The sequence below is a fragment of the Macaca fascicularis genome, chromosome 4 (assembly GCF_037993035.2).
Source record: "Macaca fascicularis isolate 582-1 chromosome 4, T2T-MFA8v1.1".
Lineage (NCBI taxonomy): Eukaryota > Metazoa > Chordata > Mammalia > Primates > Cercopithecidae > Macaca > Macaca fascicularis.
The window spans coordinates 146,548,113-146,571,117 of record NC_088378.1 but is presented as its reverse complement, the minus strand read 5'-3'; the positions used below and the strand labels follow the sequence as shown (position 1 = coordinate 146,571,117).

Sequence of the window (23,005 nt, the reverse complement as noted above, 5' to 3'; positions counted from 1 at the left end):
TACCTTTATTTGGCTCTGTAAAAAAGATCCTCCTCTTCTACATACCTATCTACATGCAAGCAAACTGCTACAGAAGCATTTTAATTAGTGTACATCTTCCTCTCTTTGCACGTTTAATTTTTTTTATTTTCCTACTCCATTCTGCTAATATTTCTATCATGATATAAAAGACACAAGACAGGTGAATATAAAGAAATACTTATATACATCCACACACAAGAACGATTCAAATAGATAAACACAGAAACACAAACACTAAGGGAGATAGGGCTGGAGTTTTTCTTCAACATGTACAATTCAATGTACTTTCAGTTTTCATTTCAACCTTCCTCAGTGGCTTCTGCCCAGCAACTGATGAGAAACATCACCTCTGAGCCAATCAAAAAACTATTTCTTCCAAAGAGCCACTCTGTTACTGTTTCTCATGGTTAGAAGACAATATTTGCTTTCTCTTTGTCATTTCTTCCGGATGAAAGGCTAAGCCGTAATAGAAAGAATGGAGAACTATTGATTGACCATCTTTATTCTGTGGGCTCTGATTCTCCCATGGGAACACCAAGGGGTAAGTGCGGGAAATGGTTTAAAGCCTGGGCTACAACGCCTGGGAGGAGTGGGGCTGAATCGCTGAGAGTGGTGAGTGGGCATGCAGGGAGAGTACTCGCCCAGAGAAACGAGTGCGGTGCCTCTGTGTGTGTGTGTGTGTGTGTGTGTGTGTACATGCACACACCTGCACATGCACATATGGGCACATGGGAAGACAGGAGAAGTACTGCAAAGAATAAGAAACTGCAGAGGTTGGGATTTAGTGGAAGGAAAGGGAGACAACATGAATGAAGAAATATTCCAACTGCATCTTCTTAACGTATTGTGGTCAGATAGGGGGAAAAAAAAACCCTTAAAATCTGTTCTGGTCAACTCAAGGCATCTATTCTAAGAGATTCTGAAGAAGGAAAAAAAAAAGAGAAGTACCTTATAGATTTACATGTAAATGTGTTTATTACAGAAGTATTTATAATATAGTAAAATCTGAACCAGCATTCATATACAACAGGTGGGGAATAGACAATGCATGGTTCAGTCATAAAATATGTTCCATGTAACCATTAGGAGTCATAATTTTAATTAAGTGAAATTCTTTATAATTTTAATAACACTGGATCCTTATATTAAACCATTTTTGGTATCTTTTAGGGATAGTACTTGGTTTTCTTTCCATTCATAATTTCCCCAAAACCTAAAGTATGCTTTCCCATACAAGCTACTACATTGTATGAATATATAATAATTGAGAGTCTCTCTGAGCCTACTCTGACTCAGAAAGCTGCTCCTAAAGAAGAAAAAGAACAAACAAACAAACAAAAACCCCAATTGTTTTTTAAACTCTTTCTTTATTTTGGATTTTTGAGTTTCTGCATTTTGTTACTGTAGATTTTACTAGATTGAACAGCCTTAACCTTAAATATTTGCATCAATCTCTAAATTTTTTTCTTCAATGCTAACTTTTATAATTGGAATTTTGAGGGCAAAAGATGCAACATTTTAAAAGCCCTTGCCATGTATATATGGCCAAATGCTTCCAGAAACATTTCCACTTCCATTAGCAAAGTATATGATTATAACTACAGAGTATTTAAGGTTTTATTCCTTTTATATTTTTTTCATTGGCAAAATTGTCTATAGTAGAAAGAATGAATAATAAATAACCTAAAATTAAAAGTTCTCCCTCTGAGGACAGCAGAGAAATTTTTAGCTTAGGGACTAATAATAATAATACCTCCTTTTCTTTAGGAGCATAAAGAGCAGTTTTGAGAAGCAGAAGATGTGGTGAAATATAATGTTTAGTCTGATAGTGGGTGTAAGATCCAGGCAGGGGTGGAGCATGACCAGCTGCACAGACCTCTGTTCCCTTGCTTCCTCTGCATCTGTCCCCACCTGCCTCTGCAGATCTTGTTCTCAGAGGCCATTCCCAGACCCACAGCAGCTGGTATTATGGCTACAGGCCTCATGCTCCTTTGTTTTGGGAGAAACTCTTGAGGAGTTAGTATTTACTGAGCAACTAATATGTTCCAGTCTCTATTATTCCTCATAATAATTATTAATTATTAACTAATACATGAAAATTTTAAATTTAAAGCATTCCAACAATTTTAAAAGTAAAGGAAGCAAAAGGCCAAAGTGTCCTTTCACTCACTTAACCTCCAATCTTCAGTTTAGCATTCCTCTTTTTAGGCTTTTTCAGGCATTTACATATATAGTTTTGCAGAAATATATAGCTTTGCTTTTGTTTTTCAATTGAATCATTAGTATAGTTCTACAAGGTACTTTTTGATCACTTAGTATATCTCCATTGTCCAGGCTAGTGACATTAAATCACTCTTTATAACTGCTGCATTGAATTTCCTCATAGGGATGTATCATATCCCTATGATATGTGGAAGACAGGCAGATGTATCATACATCTGTATCATAGGGATTCCTCTAACCAGTCTCTTGTGGGTGACTGGTTCAGTTGGTAACCACTTTCATACTTTAAAAATAGTGCTGCAGCGTCATTCTCGCAGAGGCTTCTCTCTGCACCCATGCAAGTACTTTGATGCAGTAGGCATCAGGAAGTGGAATTTTTGGGCCAATTGTGCACATTCTAAGTCTCATACTTGATATTTTTGAGTAACTACAGTTTAAATGGTTTTGTCCCATGACCAAGATCATCAAGCTTGTGACTTCTAGAGCCTTTACCTATTGTCTACCCTCTTTGTGTCCCTAACTCTACCATAGTGGTCCAGCCCATTGTGGGTGCTCAGTAAATATTTGTTGAATAACTTTATGAAGGGAAGAAAGAAAAGATGAGTAAGGTCTGGTCCTATTCAAAGCTCTCCCAATCAATGTCTTTGTGATTAAATGTGGTGGGTTCAGCCCCTGAATGACTTCAGAGCCTCCACCAGGCAATCTGCCTGGATCCCACCAGGAGCCACCAGGCCATGAGTTGACGATGATAATGGCCAAGAGTTTGACCCTTGAGGAGTCCACAGTGTTGGACACCCATAGAGTTGAACAAGGGTGGAACCAGGGAATCCAGTGAAGAGGGTCCTTCATAAATCAGAGGGGGATGATGGAAGCTTGGACCTAGCAAGGGAAGTGTGGGGAAGTGATAGGATTCTGAATATTTTAATGCAGTAGAGTCAGAGATTTCCTGATCAGATAACAGATATTGCTTTTACAGATGGTTTTCCATACTGGAACTCAAAGGTAAAGACATTCAAGGACAGACATTTTTGGCACAGGTAAGATCTTCTTCGGTTACCATACTTGAGTTAGCCCTGGGGAAGTGGACGTTTCCACGCAGAATCCTATAGCTTCTTCCAGGCCACAGTGTCTGTCTCACACCTTCTGGTGTCTCTTGATATGCAGCATAGATGAAAATGGCAAGTTCCCTGGCCTTCCTTCTGCTCAACTTTCATGTCTCCTTCTTCTTGGTCCAGCTGCTCACTCCTTCCTCAGGTAGGGAACGATTCCATGATTCCACATTTATGTTTATGAAGTAGATGATTACCTCAGTTATATAATTAAGCAGACAATTACCTAAATGCCCTCTTAGAACCTTTAACTCCTTCCTATACCTGAAGTCCATCCCAACCTGAAGGATCATGTGTCACTAAGAGACAAATGGTGCTTCTGTTAGGAATGGTTTCCCCTCTAGGTTCTCTGTATCTAGCCTTCCCTGTCTGAGAAGCACCCTTCCTCTCATGACCCCAAATCCAAAACCCTCTGATGGAGCCTCCCCCTTGTGCCAACAGCTCAGTTTTCTGTGCTTGGACCCTCTGGGCCCATCCTGGCCATGGTGGGTGAAGACGCTGATCTGCCCTGTCACCTGTTCCCAACCATGAGTGCAGAGACCATGGAGCTGAGATGGGTGAGTTCCAGCCTAAGGCAGGTGGTGAACGTGTATGCAGATGGAAAGGAAGTGGAAGACAGGCAGAGTGCACCATATCGAGGGAGAACTTCGATTCTACGGGATGACATCGCTGCAGGGAAGGCTGCTCTCCGAATACACAACGTTACAGCCTCTGACAGTGGAAAGTACTTGTGTTATTTCCAAGATGGTGACTTCTATGAAAAAGCCCTGGTGGAGCTGAAGGTTGCAGGTGAGCCTCCAGGTTTGGTTCTGAGAACATTTCTCCGTAGGATCTAGAGCAGATGCAGAGTTCCAGTTCCTCTTTCAAAAGCACTGCAGACACTCCTGGCTGATCTCTAGCGATTGCCTGCACTGCCTTCCAGCTTAGCTTTTCTGCGACCCTTGAGAAAGACACAGGTTTTCCTTTAGGAAGAATTCTTGCTGTACCCTACATGCTCAAGTAAAGAACTCCTTTCCTCTGGCGAACAGAAATATAAGGAAAGTGAAGGACAAGGGATAGGAAACATTAGAAACCATCTCTTCAGTGACTGGTACACCATCATTTTGGTTTAGTTGTGTAACAGACGGCTTCTGTTGTGTCTCCAACCTTAATCAATCTTATGTAGGAAGAAGGAGACCAGGGTGAGACTAAAGCTGTAATTGATGAAGGGCTGCAATCCCTGATTGTTGATGGGGGATGTTTGGTCATTGCTGTGGTTTGCACAGTGTTCATGTTTTTCTCTATGCTCACACATGATGTGGGGTGGTCTTGTTTTTCCCATGATCCATCATAGTCACAAGATGCATTGTCTGTGTTCTGTGAAATTGCTTATGTTCAACAGGATGACACGGAGACCCGGTGTCAGTTTCCCTATGTTGGAACAGCTTTTCTCTTTCTCAGTGCAGTCCCTTGCCCTGTGGCTTCTGGTTGGGTTTGGTTTAAGGGAATCTGCAGCAGACAATCGTAGGAAGAGAAGAGGAAGAAGTCTGGGTGCTTATTCCCTGGCTTCCTTGCTGCAAGGTACCTTCAGGCTGGCTGCATTGCCTTGCTGAAAGTAATAGCTCCTCTAAAGGAAGTCCTCAATGCATGAATCTCTTCTTTTACGTATTCAAAACAGCTTCCTCTCCTCCTCCCTCTGGTAATTGGTGTGGGTGGGAATAGCCACACATTACTGACCCTGGGATACTGCACTAGCAAATTTAGTTTTCCCCTCATCATGACCACACTTTTGTAAACAGCACCTGAATGAAATCTCTCTTGAATTATCAAATCTGAGACTGCCATTGATTCCCATTAAGACCCTCCTTAATGCAAGAGCTATCAAGAATCTAGGCCAAATTATCCTTCCACAGCACTGGGTTCTAATCTTCATGTTGAAGTGAAGGGTTATGAGGATGGAGGGATCCATCTGGAGTGCAGGTCCACTGGCTGGTATCCCCAACCCAAAATACAGTGGAGCAATGCCAAGGGACAGAACATCCCAGCTGTGGAAGCACCTGTGGTTGCAGATGGAGTGGGCCTATATGCAGTAGCAGCATCTGTGATCATGAGAGGCGGCTCTGGGGAGAGTGTGTCCTGCATCATCAGAAATTCTGTTCTTGGCCTGGAAAAGACAGCCAGCATTTCTATCGCAGGTCAGTACGTGCTTGGCGTCAGGTTTCTGAGCTGAGCTGTGGCAGTTGAATGAAGGGGGATGTGTTAGTATCTGTGGTCGACCTGGGTCTCTGCACTGAATATAAGGCCCAAAGCACAGATCTGGAGGCGCCGCCTTGTTCCAGGGGAGCTTCTTTCCTCCATAAAGGTGTTCACAACACAAACATTTTCTGAACATTTCCTATCTGCCAGAAAGTATGACAGGCAATGGGAATTGGGGGAAAAACATTCAGATAAGCTCCTTATATAATGTCAAATGACAAAATGGTATATATATATACACACACACACACACACGCATACATACATATATATATATATATATATATATACACACACACACACAAACTCTTATCATAGTGAAACAGCTGATCTCCTTGAATAAGAAGGAGATTCTAAAAACCTAGTAAAAAGTTTTGGCCAGGCATGGTGGCTCATGCCTGTAATCCCAGCACTTTGGGAGGCTGAGGCAGGCAGATCATTGAGGCCAGGAGTTTGAGACCTGCCTGGCCGTGGTGAAACTCCATCTCTTCTAAAAATTCAAAAAATTAGCCAGGTGTGGTGGTGGGCACCTCTAATCCCAGCTACTCAGGAGGCTGAGGCATGAGAATCACTTGAACCCAGGAGGCAGATGTTGCAGTGAGCTGAGAGCAGACCACCGCACTCCAGCCTGGATGACAGAGTGAGACCCTGTCTCAAAAAATAAATAAAATAAAATAAAATAAAAATCTAGTAAAAAAATTTTTAACAAAGTTCATGAATTATCAATTCATAGAAAAGGAAATAACCCACAAAAGAGTGCTCATTCTCATTCATTAGGGAAACATTTGAAATCATTTTTCACTTACGATATTTACAAAAATCAAAACGAAACTGCTTTGGCTTATAATACATGGTTCTCATGGGAATGTAGGAAGGCAGTGACTCTCAGTCATTTTTTCGTGTAACTTGCTGTATTTTTGGTGTGCATTAGGTCAACCTCTATTGAGGGCTCTATAGCAATATCTATCCAAACTACGTACTTATCGATCCAAACTTCCACTTCTAGGAATTTATCTGATAGATAAGCTTGCATTTGTATGAGGTGATCTATGCAAAAGGTTTCTGTTTTTTGTTGTGTGTGTGTTTTTTTTTTAGACGGAGTCTCACTCTGTCACCCAGGCTGGAGTGCAGTGTTACAATCTCGGCTCACTGCAGATTCCGCCTCCTGGGTTCAAGTGATCCTCCTGCCTCAGCCTACCGAGTAGCTGAGATTACAAGCGTGTGCCACCACATCCAGCCAATTTTTGTATGTTTAGTAGAGATGGGGTTTTACCATGTTGGCCAGGCTGGTCTCGAACTCCTGACCTCAAGCGATCCACCCGCCTCAGCCTCCCAAAGTGCTGGGATTACGGGCATGAGTCACTGCAACCAGCCTGTAAAAGATTTCTTATAGTACTGATTACGATTGCACAAGGTTAGAAACTGTGCAGATGTTCACTGCCAGGGAACTTCCATACAAGGGAATACTGCCCAGTTAGTAAAAGGAAAAAGAAGCAATTCTCTCATAACAATATGGAAAGATCTCCAAGGTACATTTTTCATAGAAAAAGCAAGATGCAGAGGGACGTGTATAGAATGCTATTTTTAGTTTAAACAAGAGAAAAAATAAGAATATACTTTAATTTACTTTTTTTTAGCTCTCAATTGGGTTATTTAGTTTACATTTTTAAACTTCAACAAGCAATTTGGTAACACTCACTGTACATCAGACACTTTATAAGTATTAATTTAATTATTCCAACCTCAGGAGATAGGTATTATCATTACCCTCATTTTATAGATTAGGCCACTACAAACAGAGAGGTTATGTAGTAGTCCAACATCACACTGCTAGTCACACAGGGGAGCCAGCATTTAAACCCATGCCCTCTGACTCCACAGGTTATGTTCCTAAGCATCATATTAAGTGGACTAAGGAGAAGTTAATACATGGAGGGAGGGAGGACTGGGTGGATGAGAGAGTTGCATGCCTTTATGTATATGTAGTTTTGAACCATGTAAATGTGTTACCTATTGAAAAAATATTTAGAAAAAAATGTGTATGACTCTGCTCAAGTTACTTTCCATGCAAGAGGCAGACATCTCAAGATAAGTAATAGTAGAAGCTTGTAGTGAGGATTTACCAAAGTCTTATCTATAGTCCTCTGAGACTTTAGGGAGAGAATCCTTATTTAACCTCATGAGATAGCTTCCCTGCCCCCAACCTGGGCGGAGTAGCTAAAACTTGGGGCACTGAGGCTGGGGAGGCTGAGTGCACCAGCGCCCATGACCCACAGCTCTCCCCATTCGCAGACCCCTTCTTCAGGAGTGCCCAGCCCTGGATCGCAGCCCTGGCAGGGACCCTGCCTATCTTGCTGCTGCTTCTCGGTGGAGCCAGTTACTTCTTGTGGAGACAACATAAGGAAATAACTGCTTTATCCAGTGAGATAGAAAGTGAGCAAGAGATGAAAGAACGGGGATATGCTGCAACAAAGCAGGAAATAAGCCTAAGAGGTATCCAACAAGAGCAGAGAATCTAAGCCCCAGGCTTGCGTGCCCCAGCCTGAAAACCTCACCTGTTTCCCCCACCCTGGCACCGCATCATGTTTAAGGTTTATTTCCCAAAATACCCACCTCACCCATAACAGTTCATCTTTTTTTTGTTTTGTTTTTGTTTTTTGTTTTTGGTTATTTTCCAGAGAGCCTCCAGGAGGAACTCAGTAAGTTTTCCCATTCCCCCAGAGACCCAGGCATGTCTTCCTATCCCGGCTTTGAGCACGTTGATGACTCTTCCCTGTTCATTCCATTGCAGAGAGGAGAAAAATCCAATACTTGACTCGTGAGTGGCTCTGACATTTTCTCTGAATTCAAATCTATTACTCTCTCTCTGCTTCGTTATTTTCCAGCCCATAAGTCATATCCCAGGGTTGAAAAGTGGTCTTGGATCCCTTTACCCAGAAAAAGAAAACAAGTGTGGCTCTTTGGAGAAACCACCCGGTGGTTTTTCTCTCTAGAAAAAAAAAAAAGAGGTCTTCAATCTCTTTGTACTAGGGGCTACAGACCCTTAAGCTCTAAGAAGCACTGAAGAATATCCAGGGTTACACTTCAAAAGGAAGAGGAAAGAGAAGAATGAGGTGCATTTTCTATGGCAGGAAACTTACTTGTTTTCCACAATCCAGAGGCTGTTGAAAGGAAAACAAGAATGAAAGATTTAAGAAATAAGAAAATCAGAAGAGAGAGTGGGAGAAAAGTGTGTCTAATAGAGAGGAGTAGCCACAGTGGCTCAATTGGTACAGATTGATCATAATTGCTTTCAAAAACTAGTCCCTGAAATTGCTCTTTAAATTTCCCAAATTCTTTTTAGAGCAAGGTAAGAAATGATACAGATTGAGAAGGATGGATCTTGTACTCCTAGACATTCGCATATAGACATGGTGACACTTATGCCCAGGTACAGATTCAAAACAGATGAACTGGACCCCATTGGGAAGGAACTCTCACAGTGCCTGCCCTGCCACTAGCATTCAGTTGATGTTCCCAGACTTGATATTAAGAAGAAGAGGTGAAGAAAGAATTGTACCTGCAGATGGAGACCATGCAGAAGGGTGGGATGGTAAAAAAAAGACTAGATGGACGCAAAAAGAAGAGGACAGGGCCAACACAGAAAAGACAGAGTTCAGGTGACACCTCTACCTTTCTTTCATTGTAGGTGGAAAGGAGTCTTCGTGTGAAACTGATAAGTCAGCCTGATGCTCTGTAAGTTTACTGGGTCACGTGCCCTGAATATTTCAACCTTTTCTCTGCTGTGACCCGTGGAAGTTCTCAGCTGGATTAATTAGATCTAATCCAAATACTCAATTTCTGTGTGGTGGGGGTTCACCTCTGCTTTTCTGGAGCCTCTGGGAAACTCCTGATCCAGCACACTCGCTTGCAAAGCCTGGCCATGCATCCTGCACATCCCATGACACAGGGAGCCTAGCCTGACATTTTTGAGAAGGTGCCACCCCGATCCATCAGAGCTGTAGAGGAGGGAAGCTGGACTCTGGAAGATACTCTGAAGAAAAAGAGAGAAAACATGTAGTGAGGAGAGAATGCAGTGGGGAAAAGTACAAGAATACTGACCTTTTTCTTATCTGTATCTCCTTCCTTTCAGAATGGAAAATGGCCCTCTTCAAGCCTGGTGAGTAAATCACTGTATGTTCCCTGCACCAACAACCTGAGGGACTATATTCCTTTTTCCTTTTTTCTTCTCCAACTATTGTGATCTGGGGAAGAAAAGTTCCCTTGACATCCTTTGTGGGTAGGAAGACACATAGAGGGTGGAGCTGAGGGGAAGGAGACACACACTGAGTGATACTGCATGGAGAGTGAGGATGGAAATGCCAAACAGAGGAGGCAATGCCTGCCCAAAGAACTTTGTCCTTCTTAGGCTTCCCATGCCACCTACTGCCTGTGTCTCCCCAAAGGATTTAATGCTTCCAAGCTTTGGCCTCCACATTTTTAGATGATGATTGCAATCTGTGTTTCATGGGGGCTGAGGTGAAGACTGAGGGAATAATGAACTTGCTTGGCAGGAACCTAGCAAGAAATAGATGGCAAGTTCAAACTGGGTGGTTGAACAAGGTTTCCAGAAAGGAGGGTTAAGAGAAAGCAACAAGGAAAAGTGCAGTGCCCCCATGATTCCCAACAGTGGGGAGCTGTCTCCACCCCTAGCCTGTGAGGGCTAGGGAGGGGAGGCAGTTACTGGAACCCAGAGAAAAGTAGCTCAAAGACAGGGTTTCTTGAGAGAGTCGACAGGCCTTGTTAGAGCAGCACCAGCTGCTGCTGGCAGGGAGGAGGCAGGAAATTAAACGGTGTGTCTTTCCTTTCTTTCTCCTTCCAATCTTCTATCAGGGCTTCCCACTGACCAAACCCAACAGCAAACCAGAGGACAAGGGAGCCCAGTGGCATTGTTCTTAAAGGACAGATTCCTGGGGCCCAGAAGAAGGTGAAGAAAGCTGAAGGGTAGAGAATGAACCTGGGGCATATAAGGCCCCACATAGAGCCCAGCACAGAGACAGCCTTGCAGCTATTAGAAGATCAGAAGCTTCCTTCATGCCCTGCTGTAGGCTGAGTACATAACATCATTGCCTTATACAACGCTAGAGATTCATGTTTTAATCTGATTTTTCAGGTGAGGAAATGCTTCAGATGAGGCTCCACCTTGTTAAACAAATTGGATGTATGGAAAAATAAACTGCAGAAAAGGGGAACTCATTTAGCTCATGAGTGGTCGAGTGAAGGTTGAAAATTAACCTCTGATCATAAAGCATTAGTGGGCAGAGTCAATGTGGGGAAGAAAACAAGAAAAAGGTAGAAAGAGGATGCTTGCTGCTTCCTGAGGCAGCATCAGCGTGTTGGGTTAGGCAGATGCTGAGGCAACTCTCATTTCACCCTCCTCTTCCCCTCTGGACACAAGATACCTGGGGCTTTCTCTCCTGGCATCAATGAGAGAGTCACATTTAGGGAAGGCTAGGGATGCCAGGCTCTGGACTCAGGTCTCCTCAGCACAGCCCAGGCCTTGCATGCTGAGGCTCTGAAATCCGGGAAAAATGGTTGACCCCATGGACACTTCCTCAAATTCTCTACAGCGGATGTGATTCTGGATCCCAAAACAGCAAACCCCATCCTCCTTGTTTCTGAGGACCAGAGGAGTGTGCAGCGTGCCAAGGAGCCCCAGGATCTACCGGACAACCCTGAGAGATTTGATTGGCATTATTGTGTTCTCGGCTGTGAGAGCTTCATGTCAGGGAGACATTACTGGGAGGTGGAGGTAGGGGACAGGAAAGAGTGGCATATAGGGGTGTGTAGTAAGATTGTGCAGAGAAAAGGTTGGGTCAAAATGACACCTGAGAACGGATTCTGGACTATGGGACTGACTGATGGGAATAAGTATCAGATTCTCACTAAGCTCAGAACCAACCTGACACTTCCTGAGCCCCTAGGAAATCGGGAATCTTCCTGGACTATGAGACTGGAGATATGTCATTCTGCAATGCTACGGATGGGTCACATATTCACAATTTCCTGAATATCTCCTTTTCTGGGCCTCTGTATACCACTTTCAGAATTTTGACCTAGGAACCCACTGCCCTGACCTTTGCCCAGCACCAAAAGAAGTAGAGAGTTCCCTCATTCCTGACCTAGTGCCTGATCATTCCCTGGAGACACCAGTGGCCCAAGCTTAGCTAATGAAAGTGGGAAGCCTCAGGCTGAAATAATGTCTCTACTTCTCTCTGCCCAGCCTGAATCTGAGGGTCTCCTTCTCCACAGCAACCAATCACAACCATAAAGCTACAGGCACACACTGAAGAACGCTACTGATATTCATTCTATTTTATTCTGTATACCAAATATAGAGTTTCATACCACTTTATTGTCCCCTTTATGCAGATACGGAAACTGGGGTACAGAAAAGTGAATTAACTTTCCAAATTTGGCATGACTAGTAAACAACAGAGCTGGGATCTAAATAGCAATAACTAACATTAATGGAGAATTTAAAATGTTCTGAGTGCTGTGTTATGAGCTTTGGTGGATGTCACTCCTTTAATCCTCACAACACCCTGTCGGGTAGTCTCATTTTGCAAGTATGGAAGCTGAGGCAGGGCAACATTAAGTAGCTTACATAACTCCTACGGTAATTTGTGCTGTTGGGAGATGGTCAGCTTCAGTCTCTGGCCATTTGCCCATTCTTTTCCACCCTGATTCTTCCCCCATGGGAAAAACCCACCTGTAGCCCTGAGGTTCTTTTCCCAGGACAGCTCCAGGGTAAGGATCATTGTAGGTGGTTGTGGAGTTGGCACTCCTTTTGACTCCTTTGCAGCTAATTGTCAGAGCAATAGACCCAGCACTCCTTGGATTAGCTCTGCAGAGTGTCTTGGTTGAGAGAATAACCTCACAGTACCCACGTGACGTGTAACTGGGAAAGAGACTAAAGGCCACATGACATGTAACTGGGAAAGAAACTAAAGGCCACACTCAATGTATAATGAAGCCCTGGTAGGTAACAGAGCCTCTGGGAGGTAAACAGTGTGAATTAGGATTTGAGTTGACTTTGAAGGCTAGCATGTCAAGTCTCCTAAAAACCATCACCTCCTATGGGTGGTAGAGAGTGGTAGTTATGGAAGACCTAAACTAGAAAGAAGGGTCAATATCTTTAGGTCAAAAGGTTTCTTAGGCTTCTGCCCCCTTGGCAGGAGGGACTCCTTCCTGCCTAGGGGATTTTCCAAGGGACAGAGCTGGGGAAAATCCTTATTGATACACACCCATAATTCATTCAACAAATGCTCGAGAATCATATTGTATGTTCAAGACACTGTTCTAGAAACCAAGGGTAAATCATTGAGCAAACTGTATTAAGATCTCTTCTCTCAAAAAGTGGTTAAATAATTAACCATATATTCTATCAGATGGTGATGAATATCTGTAGGAAACATTAAGCAAGGAAGGAAAAGAGAGGTAGGGGCATGAGACAGATATGTACCCCCAACAAATGTGATAAGTGATCGTGGAGCCAGAGCCAGCCTTCCTATAGTCAAGGTTTCCAGGTAGAACAAATACTCTGTGATATAAGAAATTTGGATGAAGGAAGCTGGAAGAATTACAGGGATATTTTTAATCCCTCTATGGATTCAGTCTGCTGGAAAGGGGTCTATCCACCCCTGTTCATTAGTGGATGTTAAACCCATATTCCTTTCAACTGATGCCTGCTTGGGAAAACTACTCCTCATTATCATCACTATTGTTGCTCACCATTGTATCCCCTCTTCTTGGCATGTGCTTGTCAAGTCTTGGTTGTTCAATAAATTTGTTAATAATGCTTACTCTTCAACTTGGCTTTTTCTGGACTCTAATAAGTCTACTCATCACAGCAGAGTAGTCTACATACCCATTGTACTCACCACAGATTCAGTTTACCTTATTGCAACTTTTGCCCAACACCCTTATTGTATCCATTTTTCTACTGCAGCCATCTGAATTACCACAAATTCATTGACTTAAAGCAAGACAAATTTATCTCACAGTTTTGTAGGTCAGAAGTCCAACAGGAGTTTCACCAGGCTAAAATCACTGCACTCCAGCCTGGACAACAGAGCTAAAACCCTGTCTCTAAAAAAAATATAAATAAAATTAAAAAGAAAAACAAAAGAGCCATTGCCTAACAGACGGAGCCTCTGAGAGGTAAATAGTGTGAATTAGGATTAGAGTTGGCTTTGCAGGCTACCATGTCAAGTCTCCTAAAAACCATCACCTCCTATGGGTGTTAGAGAGCCATGGTTATGTGAAGCCCTAAACTAGACAGAAGGGTCAGTGTCTTTAGGTCAAAAGATTTCTTAGCATTCTGCCCGCCTGGCAGATTTCTGTCCTCCTCATTATCATTCTAGAGTTTCTGGAAGCTGAGGTCTACTAAGAAGTTCCAGAGGCAGAAAGTGAAATCCAAAACCTTCCTGTTTGAAGTTGGAGTTGAAACACCCACCTTGAAGTGAGAAAATAAGTCTGGCAGGATAAATTGAACAAGCATTTATAGCAGACAGATAGATGCTTGGTGTTGTGATGGGGCCTGTAGGTAGACCACAAAGAAAAGGGTGCAGTGGGATCCTTTTCTCTTAGAGAGCTCACAGTTTACGTGGCCCGTTGGTCTCCTGGTGTTCTCTAACATCAAGGTTCTTTCTTCCTTACCCTCATCCTTTTTTTCCTCTTTTCAATCTCTTGCTTCCTACCTCCTTTTTTTCCTTTACTTTCTTTCTTCACAGAAGAGATGCAATAGGCACTGAGACATCACTGCTTTTTAGCTGAGCCCTGATATCTCTCCCCTGGACTGGGCTCTGATCCCCCCGCTGAAATGAGGGGCAATGAGGGTGGGGGCATCTGGCTGGAGTGCATATGTGGAGGGTGGTACCCAAGGCCCCTCACAATGTGGAGGAACCCCTTCCTGCCCAGGGGATTTTCCAAGGGACAGAGCTGGGGAAAATCCTTATTGATACACACTAATAATTCATTCAACAAATGCTCAAGAAGCATATTGTATGTTCAAGACAGTTTTCTAGAAACCCGGGGTAAACCATTGAGCAAAATATATCAAGATCTCTTCCTTCAAAAAGTGATTAAATAATTAACTATATATTCTATCAGACGGTGATGAATATCTATAGGAAACATTAAGCAAGGAGGGAATAAAGAGAGGTAGGGGTATGAGACATTGCAATTATTAACAGAATGGTCAGGGAAGACTTCATTGTAAAGATGGAAATGGAGTCATCCCATCTGATGGCAAGAAACCATCAGATGCTTGAGGATGGAGCAACCCAGCAACAGGCAAAGAATATGCAAAGGACCTAGGGAAGGAACATCTCTGGCAGTTTCCAGGACCCTCAGGAGGTGATGCTGCTGTGGCTGAAATGGAGTGAGTGCAGGAAGTGAGAGGAGATGAATTCACAGAGGCAAAGAAAACACATTCTATATGGCATTGCAAGTCACAAACATCCTGTGGTTTTTAGAGCGAGCGACATGGAAAGTATTGGAAGGTTTTGAGCTAAAAATTAACATGATCTCACTTGGGTTGGTCTGCTGAGAATGGACTACTGATGGTAAGGGCAGAATAAGAAGGAGGGCACTGGAGTATTCAAGGTGTGAGTGATGGTGGCTTGAGGCAGGGTGGTGGCTGTGTTGATTCAGCATGGCAGGTTAGCTTTATGCACCCTGGTTCTTCCCACAGTGACTCCAGATGTTTCTGCTTTGCTACCTCTGGGCCTTGGCCCTGGGAGCCACTGAGGTGTCAGCCAGGGCTGAGCCAGCATCACTTTGTCCATCCAAGTTTTCTGAGGGAGAAACTAACAGAGCAGGTGGCTAAGGAGCTCTAGAGATGTGCTGCTAGGGGCGCTTTCACCTGGATGTTCTGTTTCAAAATAAGTGGGTATTTCTGGCTGCCTTTTGAGAATCCGTTATGCCCAGCGGGTCTCCCTGTGTGGTGATCCTGCCTGTTATCGTGGTTATTCTGATGATATCCATTGCTGTATGCGTCTATTGGATCAACAAACTGCAAAAGGGAAAAAAGATTCTCTCAGGGCAAAAGGAGTTTGAAGAGGAAAGGAAAGAAACCGCACTAAAGGAACTGGAGAAAGAACGTGTGGAAAAAGAAAGAACTTCAAATACAAGGTAAAGGAGGCCGAGTACAGTGGCTCATGCCTTCAATCCTAGTACTGTGGGAGGCTGAGGCAGGCAGATCGCTTGAGCCCAGGAGGTCGACACCAACCTGGGCAATAAAGTGAGACCCTGTCTGTAATTTAAAAAAAAAAAAAAAAGTAAGAGTAGGAGGACAGTTCACCACTATAGAAAAGACACAGCTCTCCCAGGTACCAGTGTATGGAAGAGAGAGGAAATACACGGCAGCAGCAGCAAGGACTTGGAACTCTCATGTCTTTGGAAGGAATCTCTCAGAGCTTTTGTTCTTTCATTCTGCCACCATTGCATTCATTCACCTGGCTACATAAAGTACTAAATGGTTGAGCAAAAGCAAGCGTAACAATGTACCGGTACTACCCAGCCACCTCATCACATGTCATTTCTGATTTCTGACAGTGCCCTAGGCATGAGGGAAGGGAGATGTTGCTGTTCATAGAAAGGATGGTTCCTGCATTGTTTACTATAAACCCAACTTCTTTTAGTTCTTCTATTGAAGATATGATTTTGTTTGTTTGTTTTTCAGAGCAACTTCAAGAAGAATTGCGTAAGTTTAGCCTTTCCTGAACTACTCCATATACAATTTGAGTTCTGCTCAGTTAGCAACATCTCATGACATTCACCTCTGTCTGTCCCTTGAGGATGGTGAAGAACATTCTTACATGCTGATGAGTGCTCCTGATGTTCCCTCAGATCTCAGCTTTCTCCCCACCAGCTAGCTAACGGGACTCATTAGACAAGATGAGCAAGGGACTCAGGGCGAGGTGGGGACAGCAGGGAACTGGGGTCTGTTCATCAACAGTGTCCCAGCAGTGATGCATCATGGTTCTTCTCTCAGGGAATCCCAGCAGCTCTAAATCAACCCTATGGTTTACATCCCAGGATCCTTTCTCTTTTGGAATAATTTAATGCATGATGACAAGAGGTTTCCCATAGATAGTGGCCTCCCCAAGAGTTATGCTTCACTGGTTTTTGCTCTTTGATTCTGGATCAATTTGAAAGAAGACAATGCTGTCTTAGCAATTTATATAGTAGGGATAGTGTAGACTGTGTATAGTTGAAGACCCATGTGGGGAAGAGGCTATAAAGGTTCCCAATAAGCCTGACAGAATGGTATACAAATAGGTGGCCAGAAATGCCTTTCTGCTTCTAAGAGAGCACGGATACTTTGTGTATAGCCTGCCAGGGGAGGTGTCTGAGTGAGTGGGAGAGCACAGAACCCAACTGCCCACTCCCAATGAGCACTTCCCATCGTATGATACAGCCCCTCTGCCCATAAGCACCACAGAATCCAAGTTTTACCAGATACCATGACACATGGACCTTTCCTCTTTAGGTGAATTTCAAAATTGCCACTGTCAACTTGGGAAAAAACAGCAAAATGTCACAACCAGATATTTCACCATGGAGAATAGAGGAAATCATTTTAACACAATGGAAAGGTAGACTGAATGAGAATAAATGCAGATGGGAGAAGCTTACAGAATGCCCAGAGCCTGGAGCGTTTCTCGCACCGACTGACAGGAAATGGACCAAGGTAGGCACCTACATTTTCTCTATCTACCCATATGTTCTTTCCCCAGTTCCTTTAGCACAGTTTCTTTCCTTTCCTGATCAAACCCCTTTTCCCCGGACAGAATCTTTTTTTCCATTTGGAGTTTGTTGATCCAATAGGTATACAGAAGTCATACCTGCAGACATCAGACCCATGTTGTTGAAGCAAAACTAGATGGAAATAGTTCCTCCCTACTTTTGCCTACAGACCCCTCAGGCAACAGGTTTTTTTGCGGGGGACATTTATTCTCCTTCTTTATCCTTGAAGGGTGCCCTTGTCAGTCGTTTAAATCAGTTGTCATCTGGTAAAAGGAACACATAGGACCAATGAAGAGACCCTTTATCCTCTAGGACAATGTGAAGGGAAAGACTCACCTTAGTTGATCAACTGGGGAGAGAAGGAGCAGGACATAATGCCTCTGTGCTGGTTTGAACCAGATAATTAAAAGGTCCTAACTAAAAAAAGTTCCAGAGATCCTAGGTCTTGAATAGAAAAGGGAATAGATCTTAGAATGCTGAGAGAAAGTGTGAATGATTAATTTGGGCTCATTTCCTAAACTCTCTGGATTTCAAAGAGCCTCAATTCTTCTCAACCTGAGGGTACTGCTTCTGTCTCTGGAGAGACAGAAGTGCAGCTTCAGAGGTCGGGAGCCGTGGCCCACGCCTGTAATCCCAGCACTTGGGAGGCCGAGGCGGGCGGATCACCTGAGGTCAGGAGTTCAGGACCAGCCTGACCAACATGGAGAAATCCTATTTCGACTAAAAATGCAAAACTGGTTTCGGTGCATGCCTGTAATTCCAGCGACTGGGGAAGCTGAGGCAGGAGAATTGCTTGAACCCAGGAGGCGGAGGTTGCGGTAAACCAAGATCAACCCATTGTACTCCAGCCTGGGCAATAAGAGTGAAACTACATCTCAAAGAAAACAAAAATAAAAACAAAAATAAAAAACCCTGCAGCTTCAGTAACTCTCAGGGTATGCGCTGTCTGGGATCAGGGGGCCTTCGTGGAAATGGCCCCTTCACGGGGATTCCCCTGTAGTTTTCTGAGACTTCTCTGGGGACCAGGAACCACACAATCCTGAGGGTTCCTGAGACCCAAGGCCTAAACCTGAGAATTCCTCTGCAGCCAGTGTGGTCCTGCACACAGACACTGCTCATCTCGATCTCTTATCAGATGACCAAAGAAGTGTGACATTGGCTCGCTCCAGGGAGAGCGTGCTATATAACCAGAGAGATTTCAACAGTCAGCTTTGTGACCTGGGCTGGGATAGCTTCGCCTCAGGGAAACATTACTGGGAGGTGGAGGTGGAAAATGTAATTGAGTGGACTGTGGGGGTCTGTAGAGACAGCGTTGAGGGGAAATAGGATGTCCTGCTACTTCCTCAGAATGGCTTCTGGACCTTGGAGATGCATAAAGGAAAATACTGGGCCCTGATCTCTGCTAAGTGGATTCTCTCTCTGAATGAGCCCCTTTGCCGGTTGGGCGTCTTCCTGGAGTATGAAGCTGGAGACGTCTCCTTCTACAACATGAGGGACAGATCGCACATCTGCACATTTCCCCGTTCAGCCTTTTCCAGGCCCCTGAAGCCATTCTTCAGGTTACAGTCTTGTGACAGCTGCATCTTCATCTGCTCCGCATTCACAGGAGCCAATGCGATCATGATGCCTGAAGAGGCCTGATAGTTCACAGATCGGGGACCCACCATGGCCCACAGAATCAGTTCCCTGGTCTCACAGCCATGGAGACAAGCCCTGGCCATCTCAGCAGCCACTGCATAATGCCCCTGGTAGAAGACATGCCCTCCTCCCTCCTAGTCACACAAGAGAACATCTTCCAGCTGCCTCTTTCACACCCAGTCCAGACCTCAGCCCCTGTTCACTCCTCACTAGGCTGTAGCTTTAGTAATTCTTTTGCTTGTAACTATGGGATGTGATCCAGTGTTAGAAATAAATGCTTGGTGCCCCAAAGAAGAGTCAGCACTCTGGCAAAAAGCTTTCTCAGCTAGGCAATTTACTTCTGCAGAAGGGTGCTGCTTGAAAGTCTGGTCACCACAAGAACACACCAAAAAAGAGGGAAAGAATTTTTATTCCTAATGCCGCTTGTCCCAGCTTCTGTGTTCAGTCACCACTCACCAGAGTTGGACTGCACAATCTTAGCTGAACCTGATTAGCTAACTTGAAAGGGGCAGGGATGTGGTTAAACTGGTTGGAAGGTCAGTTTCTGTGGGAAGAGCCATTGCAACGGGAGGGGTAATTTACAGAGTGAGTAGCAGATGTGGGCTCTGTAGGTAAGGACCAGTGGAAAAGTCGTTTACTGAAACTAAGACACGGAGACATAAAGGATAAGGAGGTTAGTTTGGCCTTTTAAGTAGGGAAAAAAGAACAAGGGCACTGAACAAGCCAAACCTTTGAAGAGGAACTTCTTTTGTATCTGACATCCAGGCATAGGGAACTAGGTGTTACACAGTTCCCAGCCAGGAAGAAAGTGTGAGAAGCTGATTGGCAGTGAACCTGCTCTTTAACATCAGGATGATGACATTGAGCCCAATATGCCAGTTGGCACCAGATGCTGTGGATTTGGAATGAGGCCAGCATCACCAGGATGTGAGAGGAGAGAAGAATCCACAGGACCACCAGAGGGAAAAGGGAACCAGATATGCAGGTCAGAGATAGAAGAGGTGGAACCAGAGAGCTGGGAGGGAGCAAGGTTGTGACGGTGGTTAAGCCCCACCATAACAACTAAGGGGTCCTGGGATATGATGGCTCATTTCCACCCAACCCCAGGATTTCCAGAGCACACACCCACAGGCCTGGCCCTGGGATGAAGATGAATGAAGAACATGGACTCATGTGGATGTGATTTGGCTCCTATGTCCCTGCAATAAACAAGGAGTCAGTAGTTAGTCCTTGAGTGTGGTTGAGGTTTGAGGTCCCAGTGGAGCAGAGTAGTACTGGACCTGGTCTGCGTCAGCATTCAGGTTCAATGAGGGCACCAGTGGCTTCAAACTTCCCGGTCTAATTATGTCTTTAGACACTTAATAACTGCTGAGGGCCTTAGGAGCTTTTGTTTATTTGGGTTGGTATTTGTTAATATTTATGGCATTTATGATTGAAACAGAAAATGTTAAAATGTAGCTTACTAATTCATGTTAAAATACCATGAATGCACCAATTACAGGTTAATATAAATAGAAAGATTTGTGAAAAAAATCAACTGTTGTGTCTAAACAAAAGAACAAGAAGTGTGACATTGGTTAACTTTTTCCAAATCTAATGTCTGGCTTAGTGGAAGACATTTGTATTCTCATATCTGCTTTTGTATTAAATCTATTGGTATATCACAGGTTATATAGGCCCCCAAAAACCTTATTGTACCCTACCGAGAGAATGAAATCAAAAACAAAAAATGTTATATTATTAATATTATAATGAAAATAGTATTAACATTGGGGACTCCTTAACAGTATATCAGAGTTCACCCTAGGAATCCCCAGACAATATTTGGAAACTAGAATAGTGGATCCTGGACATTAATCCATGTGCTGGTTAATTTTAGATGTCAACTTGACTGGATTAAGAATACCTAGACAACTGATACAACATTATTTCTGAGTGTGTCTGTGAATGTGTTTCTAGAAGAGATTGGCATGTAAGTCAGTGGGAAATTCTCCCCTCCTATTGGCTAGAGGCCCAACAGAACAAACGGCAGAGGAAAGACAAATTCTTCTCTCCCCTGAGACATTCTTCTTTTTCTGCCCTTGGACACCAAAACTCCTGCCTTTCCAGCCTTTCAGCTTCGGGAATTGTACCAGGATGCCCTGGGTTCTCAGGTCTTTCGGTTCGGACTGAGATTTACACAATCGGCGTCCCTAGTTCTGAGGCTTTCGGACTTAAACTGAGCCATGCTACCAGCATCCCAAGGTCTCCGGCCTACAGACAAGCTGTCATGGGATTTCTCAGCCTCCATAATCACATGAGAAAATTTCCCTAATAAACGCTCACTCATACATATATATCTATATCTGTATCGTATTGGTTTTGTCTCTCTGGAGAACCCTGACTAATACAATCAGGCATCTAAAATTCTGGCTTGAAAGGTAGCACTTTAGGTTTGAGACAATTCAATAATCCAACAGGACTGAAAAAAAATAGTCCAAAATCATATTACTGCATTTACAAATAGACATATTATTCAATGAATCTGGAGTGATTCTTTCAACCTCTGTGGTTGAGGGCCAGATCATATACGGCCCTGAATGTCATGATGCTGACCTGCAGTTTACCTCTGAAAGGGGAGCCACTGGAAAGTTTGGCAGAAAAAGGACTGGACTTACTTCAGATGCTAGACAGAGATGGGCTGTGTGTAGGGGTGGTAGATGGAAGCCTGAAGACCCAGCTGGGAGCTATTGCAGTGATCCAGAGGGGAGATGCCAGTGACTTGTACCGGGGAGGAGCCATGAAATTATATGATGCTGGATTTATTTTCAAGACAGGGTAAAAAGGCTTAAATGTGGGATGTGAAAAAGGAGGGCATCAAGGGTGACCACAAGGTTATGGTCCTAAGAAGCGGTACAGATGGAGTTGGCACTTAGGGAGATGAGGAAACTGAGGGACAAGTGCATTTTGAAGGCCAGAGGAGGAGCCAGCATGGAATTCAAGGTCACTTTTAGGCACGTTCAGGTTGAGGAACTTACTAGAGATCCCCGTGGAGATGCAGAGTAGGTAGGTCAATAATAAATGTGTAGGCCAGGCATGGTGACTCATGTCTGTAATCCCAGAACTTTGGGAAGCCGAGGCAGGTGGATCACCTGAAGTCAGGAGTTCAAGGCCAGACTGGCCAATATAGCAAAACTCAATGTCTACAAAAAATACAAAAATTAGCTGGGTGTGGTGGCATGCTCCTGTAATCCTAGTTACTCAGGAGACTGAGGTAGGAGAATCACTTGAACCTGGGAGGTGGAGTTTGCAATGAGCCGAGATCAGGCCACTCCAGCTTGAGAGACAGAGCAAGACTCCATCTCAATACATACATACATACATACATACATACATACATACATACATAAAACTATAGTAATAATAACAAATGTGCAGTCCAGGCAACAGGTCAGGAATGAAACACAAGTTATTCTCTTTGTCTTCTGTATCTTCATGTTTGCTGCCACTGCCTGTTTCACTTTAATGCATTAGTGATCTATTGCTGCATAACAAATTACCACAAACTTAGTGATTTAAAACAGCACATACTTATCATTTTAGTTTCTGTGGGTCAGAAGTCCAGGCAGAGCTTAGTGGGCTTCTCTGCTCTGAACATCAGAAAGCAAAAGTCAAGGTATTGGTCAGGCTGTAGCCTCATCTGGAGTCTCAACTGAGGGAGAGTCCTCTTTTCAGATCACTCAGGTCATTAGCAGAATTCATTTCTTTACAGTTGTAGGTCTGAGAGCCCCAGCTCCCTGCAGGCTGAAGCTGGAGTCTGCTCCTAAAGGGCTCCTCAGCTCCCTGCTATGTGGGTTTCCCACGATGACTACTTTCCTCTTCATAGCCAGCCAGGAAGACAGAGCCTCTAGAGTGGGTCAGCTAGCAAGACAAAGTGTTACACTACATAATGTAGTCATGGAAGGGACATGCCATCAGCTTTACCATACTTTATTGGTTAGCAGCAA

At 43.8% G+C, this 23,005-nt stretch overlaps 2 protein-coding genes and 2 pseudogenes across 54 annotated transcripts in view; all 4 read left to right on the top strand.

The window, feature by feature from the left end:
- Positions 1 to 406: 406 nt before the first annotated feature.
- LOC102121503 (butyrophilin subfamily 3 member A2) overlaps positions 407 to 23,005 on the top strand; it is a 36,561-nt gene continuing 13,962 nt past the window's right edge. Inside the window, exons 1-12 of one of the 50 annotated variants that reach the window (XR_012434133.1) lie at positions 407 to 562; positions 3,221 to 3,281; positions 3,409 to 3,498; positions 3,795 to 4,142; positions 5,246 to 5,527; positions 7,881 to 8,081; positions 8,267 to 8,287; positions 8,380 to 8,406; positions 9,277 to 9,323; positions 9,721 to 9,747; positions 10,461 to 10,740; positions 16,188 to 16,255. Coding sequence is in view for 16 of the 50 variants with exons in the window: in XM_045390005.2 (XP_045245940.2) it covers positions 3,414 to 3,498; positions 3,795 to 4,142; positions 5,246 to 5,527; positions 7,881 to 8,081; positions 8,310 to 8,406; positions 9,277 to 9,298 (1,035 nt within the window). In the remaining 34 variants the exon portion in view is untranslated. Of the gene's footprint in view, positions 563 to 2,656; positions 2,853 to 3,220; positions 3,282 to 3,408; positions 3,499 to 3,794; positions 4,143 to 5,245; positions 5,528 to 7,880; positions 8,082 to 8,266; positions 9,181 to 9,276; positions 9,324 to 9,720; positions 9,748 to 10,460; positions 13,441 to 16,187; positions 16,256 to 23,005 lie in introns of those variants that run through there. The other 49 variants (XR_012434132.1, XR_012434131.1, XR_012434138.1 and 46 more) reach the window with 49 other exon arrangements.
- On the top strand, positions 9,729 to 13,440 carry LOC135970477 (butyrophilin subfamily 3 member A3 pseudogene; annotated as a pseudogene).
- Positions 15,078 to 21,355, top strand: LOC141410153 (butyrophilin subfamily 2 member A1-like). 4 transcript variants are annotated; one of them, XR_012434148.1, is made up of 4 exons: positions 15,078 to 15,764; positions 16,315 to 16,335; positions 17,125 to 17,325; positions 20,899 to 21,355. XR_012434148.1 is itself a non-coding variant. In XM_074038718.1 (3 exons), exons 1-3 carry the CDS (start codon positions 15,553 to 15,555, stop codon positions 17,126 to 17,128), a joined length of 237 nt encoding a protein of 78 aa, XP_073894819.1. In that variant the 5' UTR covers positions 15,078 to 15,552; the 3' UTR covers positions 17,129 to 18,297. The 4 variants fall into 4 exon arrangements, 1 of the variants encoding a protein (XP_073894819.1); XR_012434150.1 differs by lacking the exon at positions 20,899 to 21,355 and adding an exon at positions 19,785 to 20,552; XR_012434149.1 differs by lacking the exon at positions 20,899 to 21,355 and adding an exon at positions 18,145 to 18,291.
- LOC141410250 (putative butyrophilin subfamily 2 member A3 pseudogene) lies at positions 17,240 to 19,410 on the top strand (annotated as a pseudogene).

Bases quoted from the DNA above. Each gene is read 5' to 3' on its own strand.
- LOC141410153 (XM_074038718.1), top strand. From the start codon at position 15,553: ATGCCCAGCGGGTCTCCCTGTGTGGTGATCCTGCCTGTTATCGTGGTT. The intron at 15,765-16,314 runs GTAAAGGAGGCC...TTTGTTTTTCAG, and splicing joins GAAAGAACTTCAAATACAAG to AGCAACTTCAAGAAGAATTG.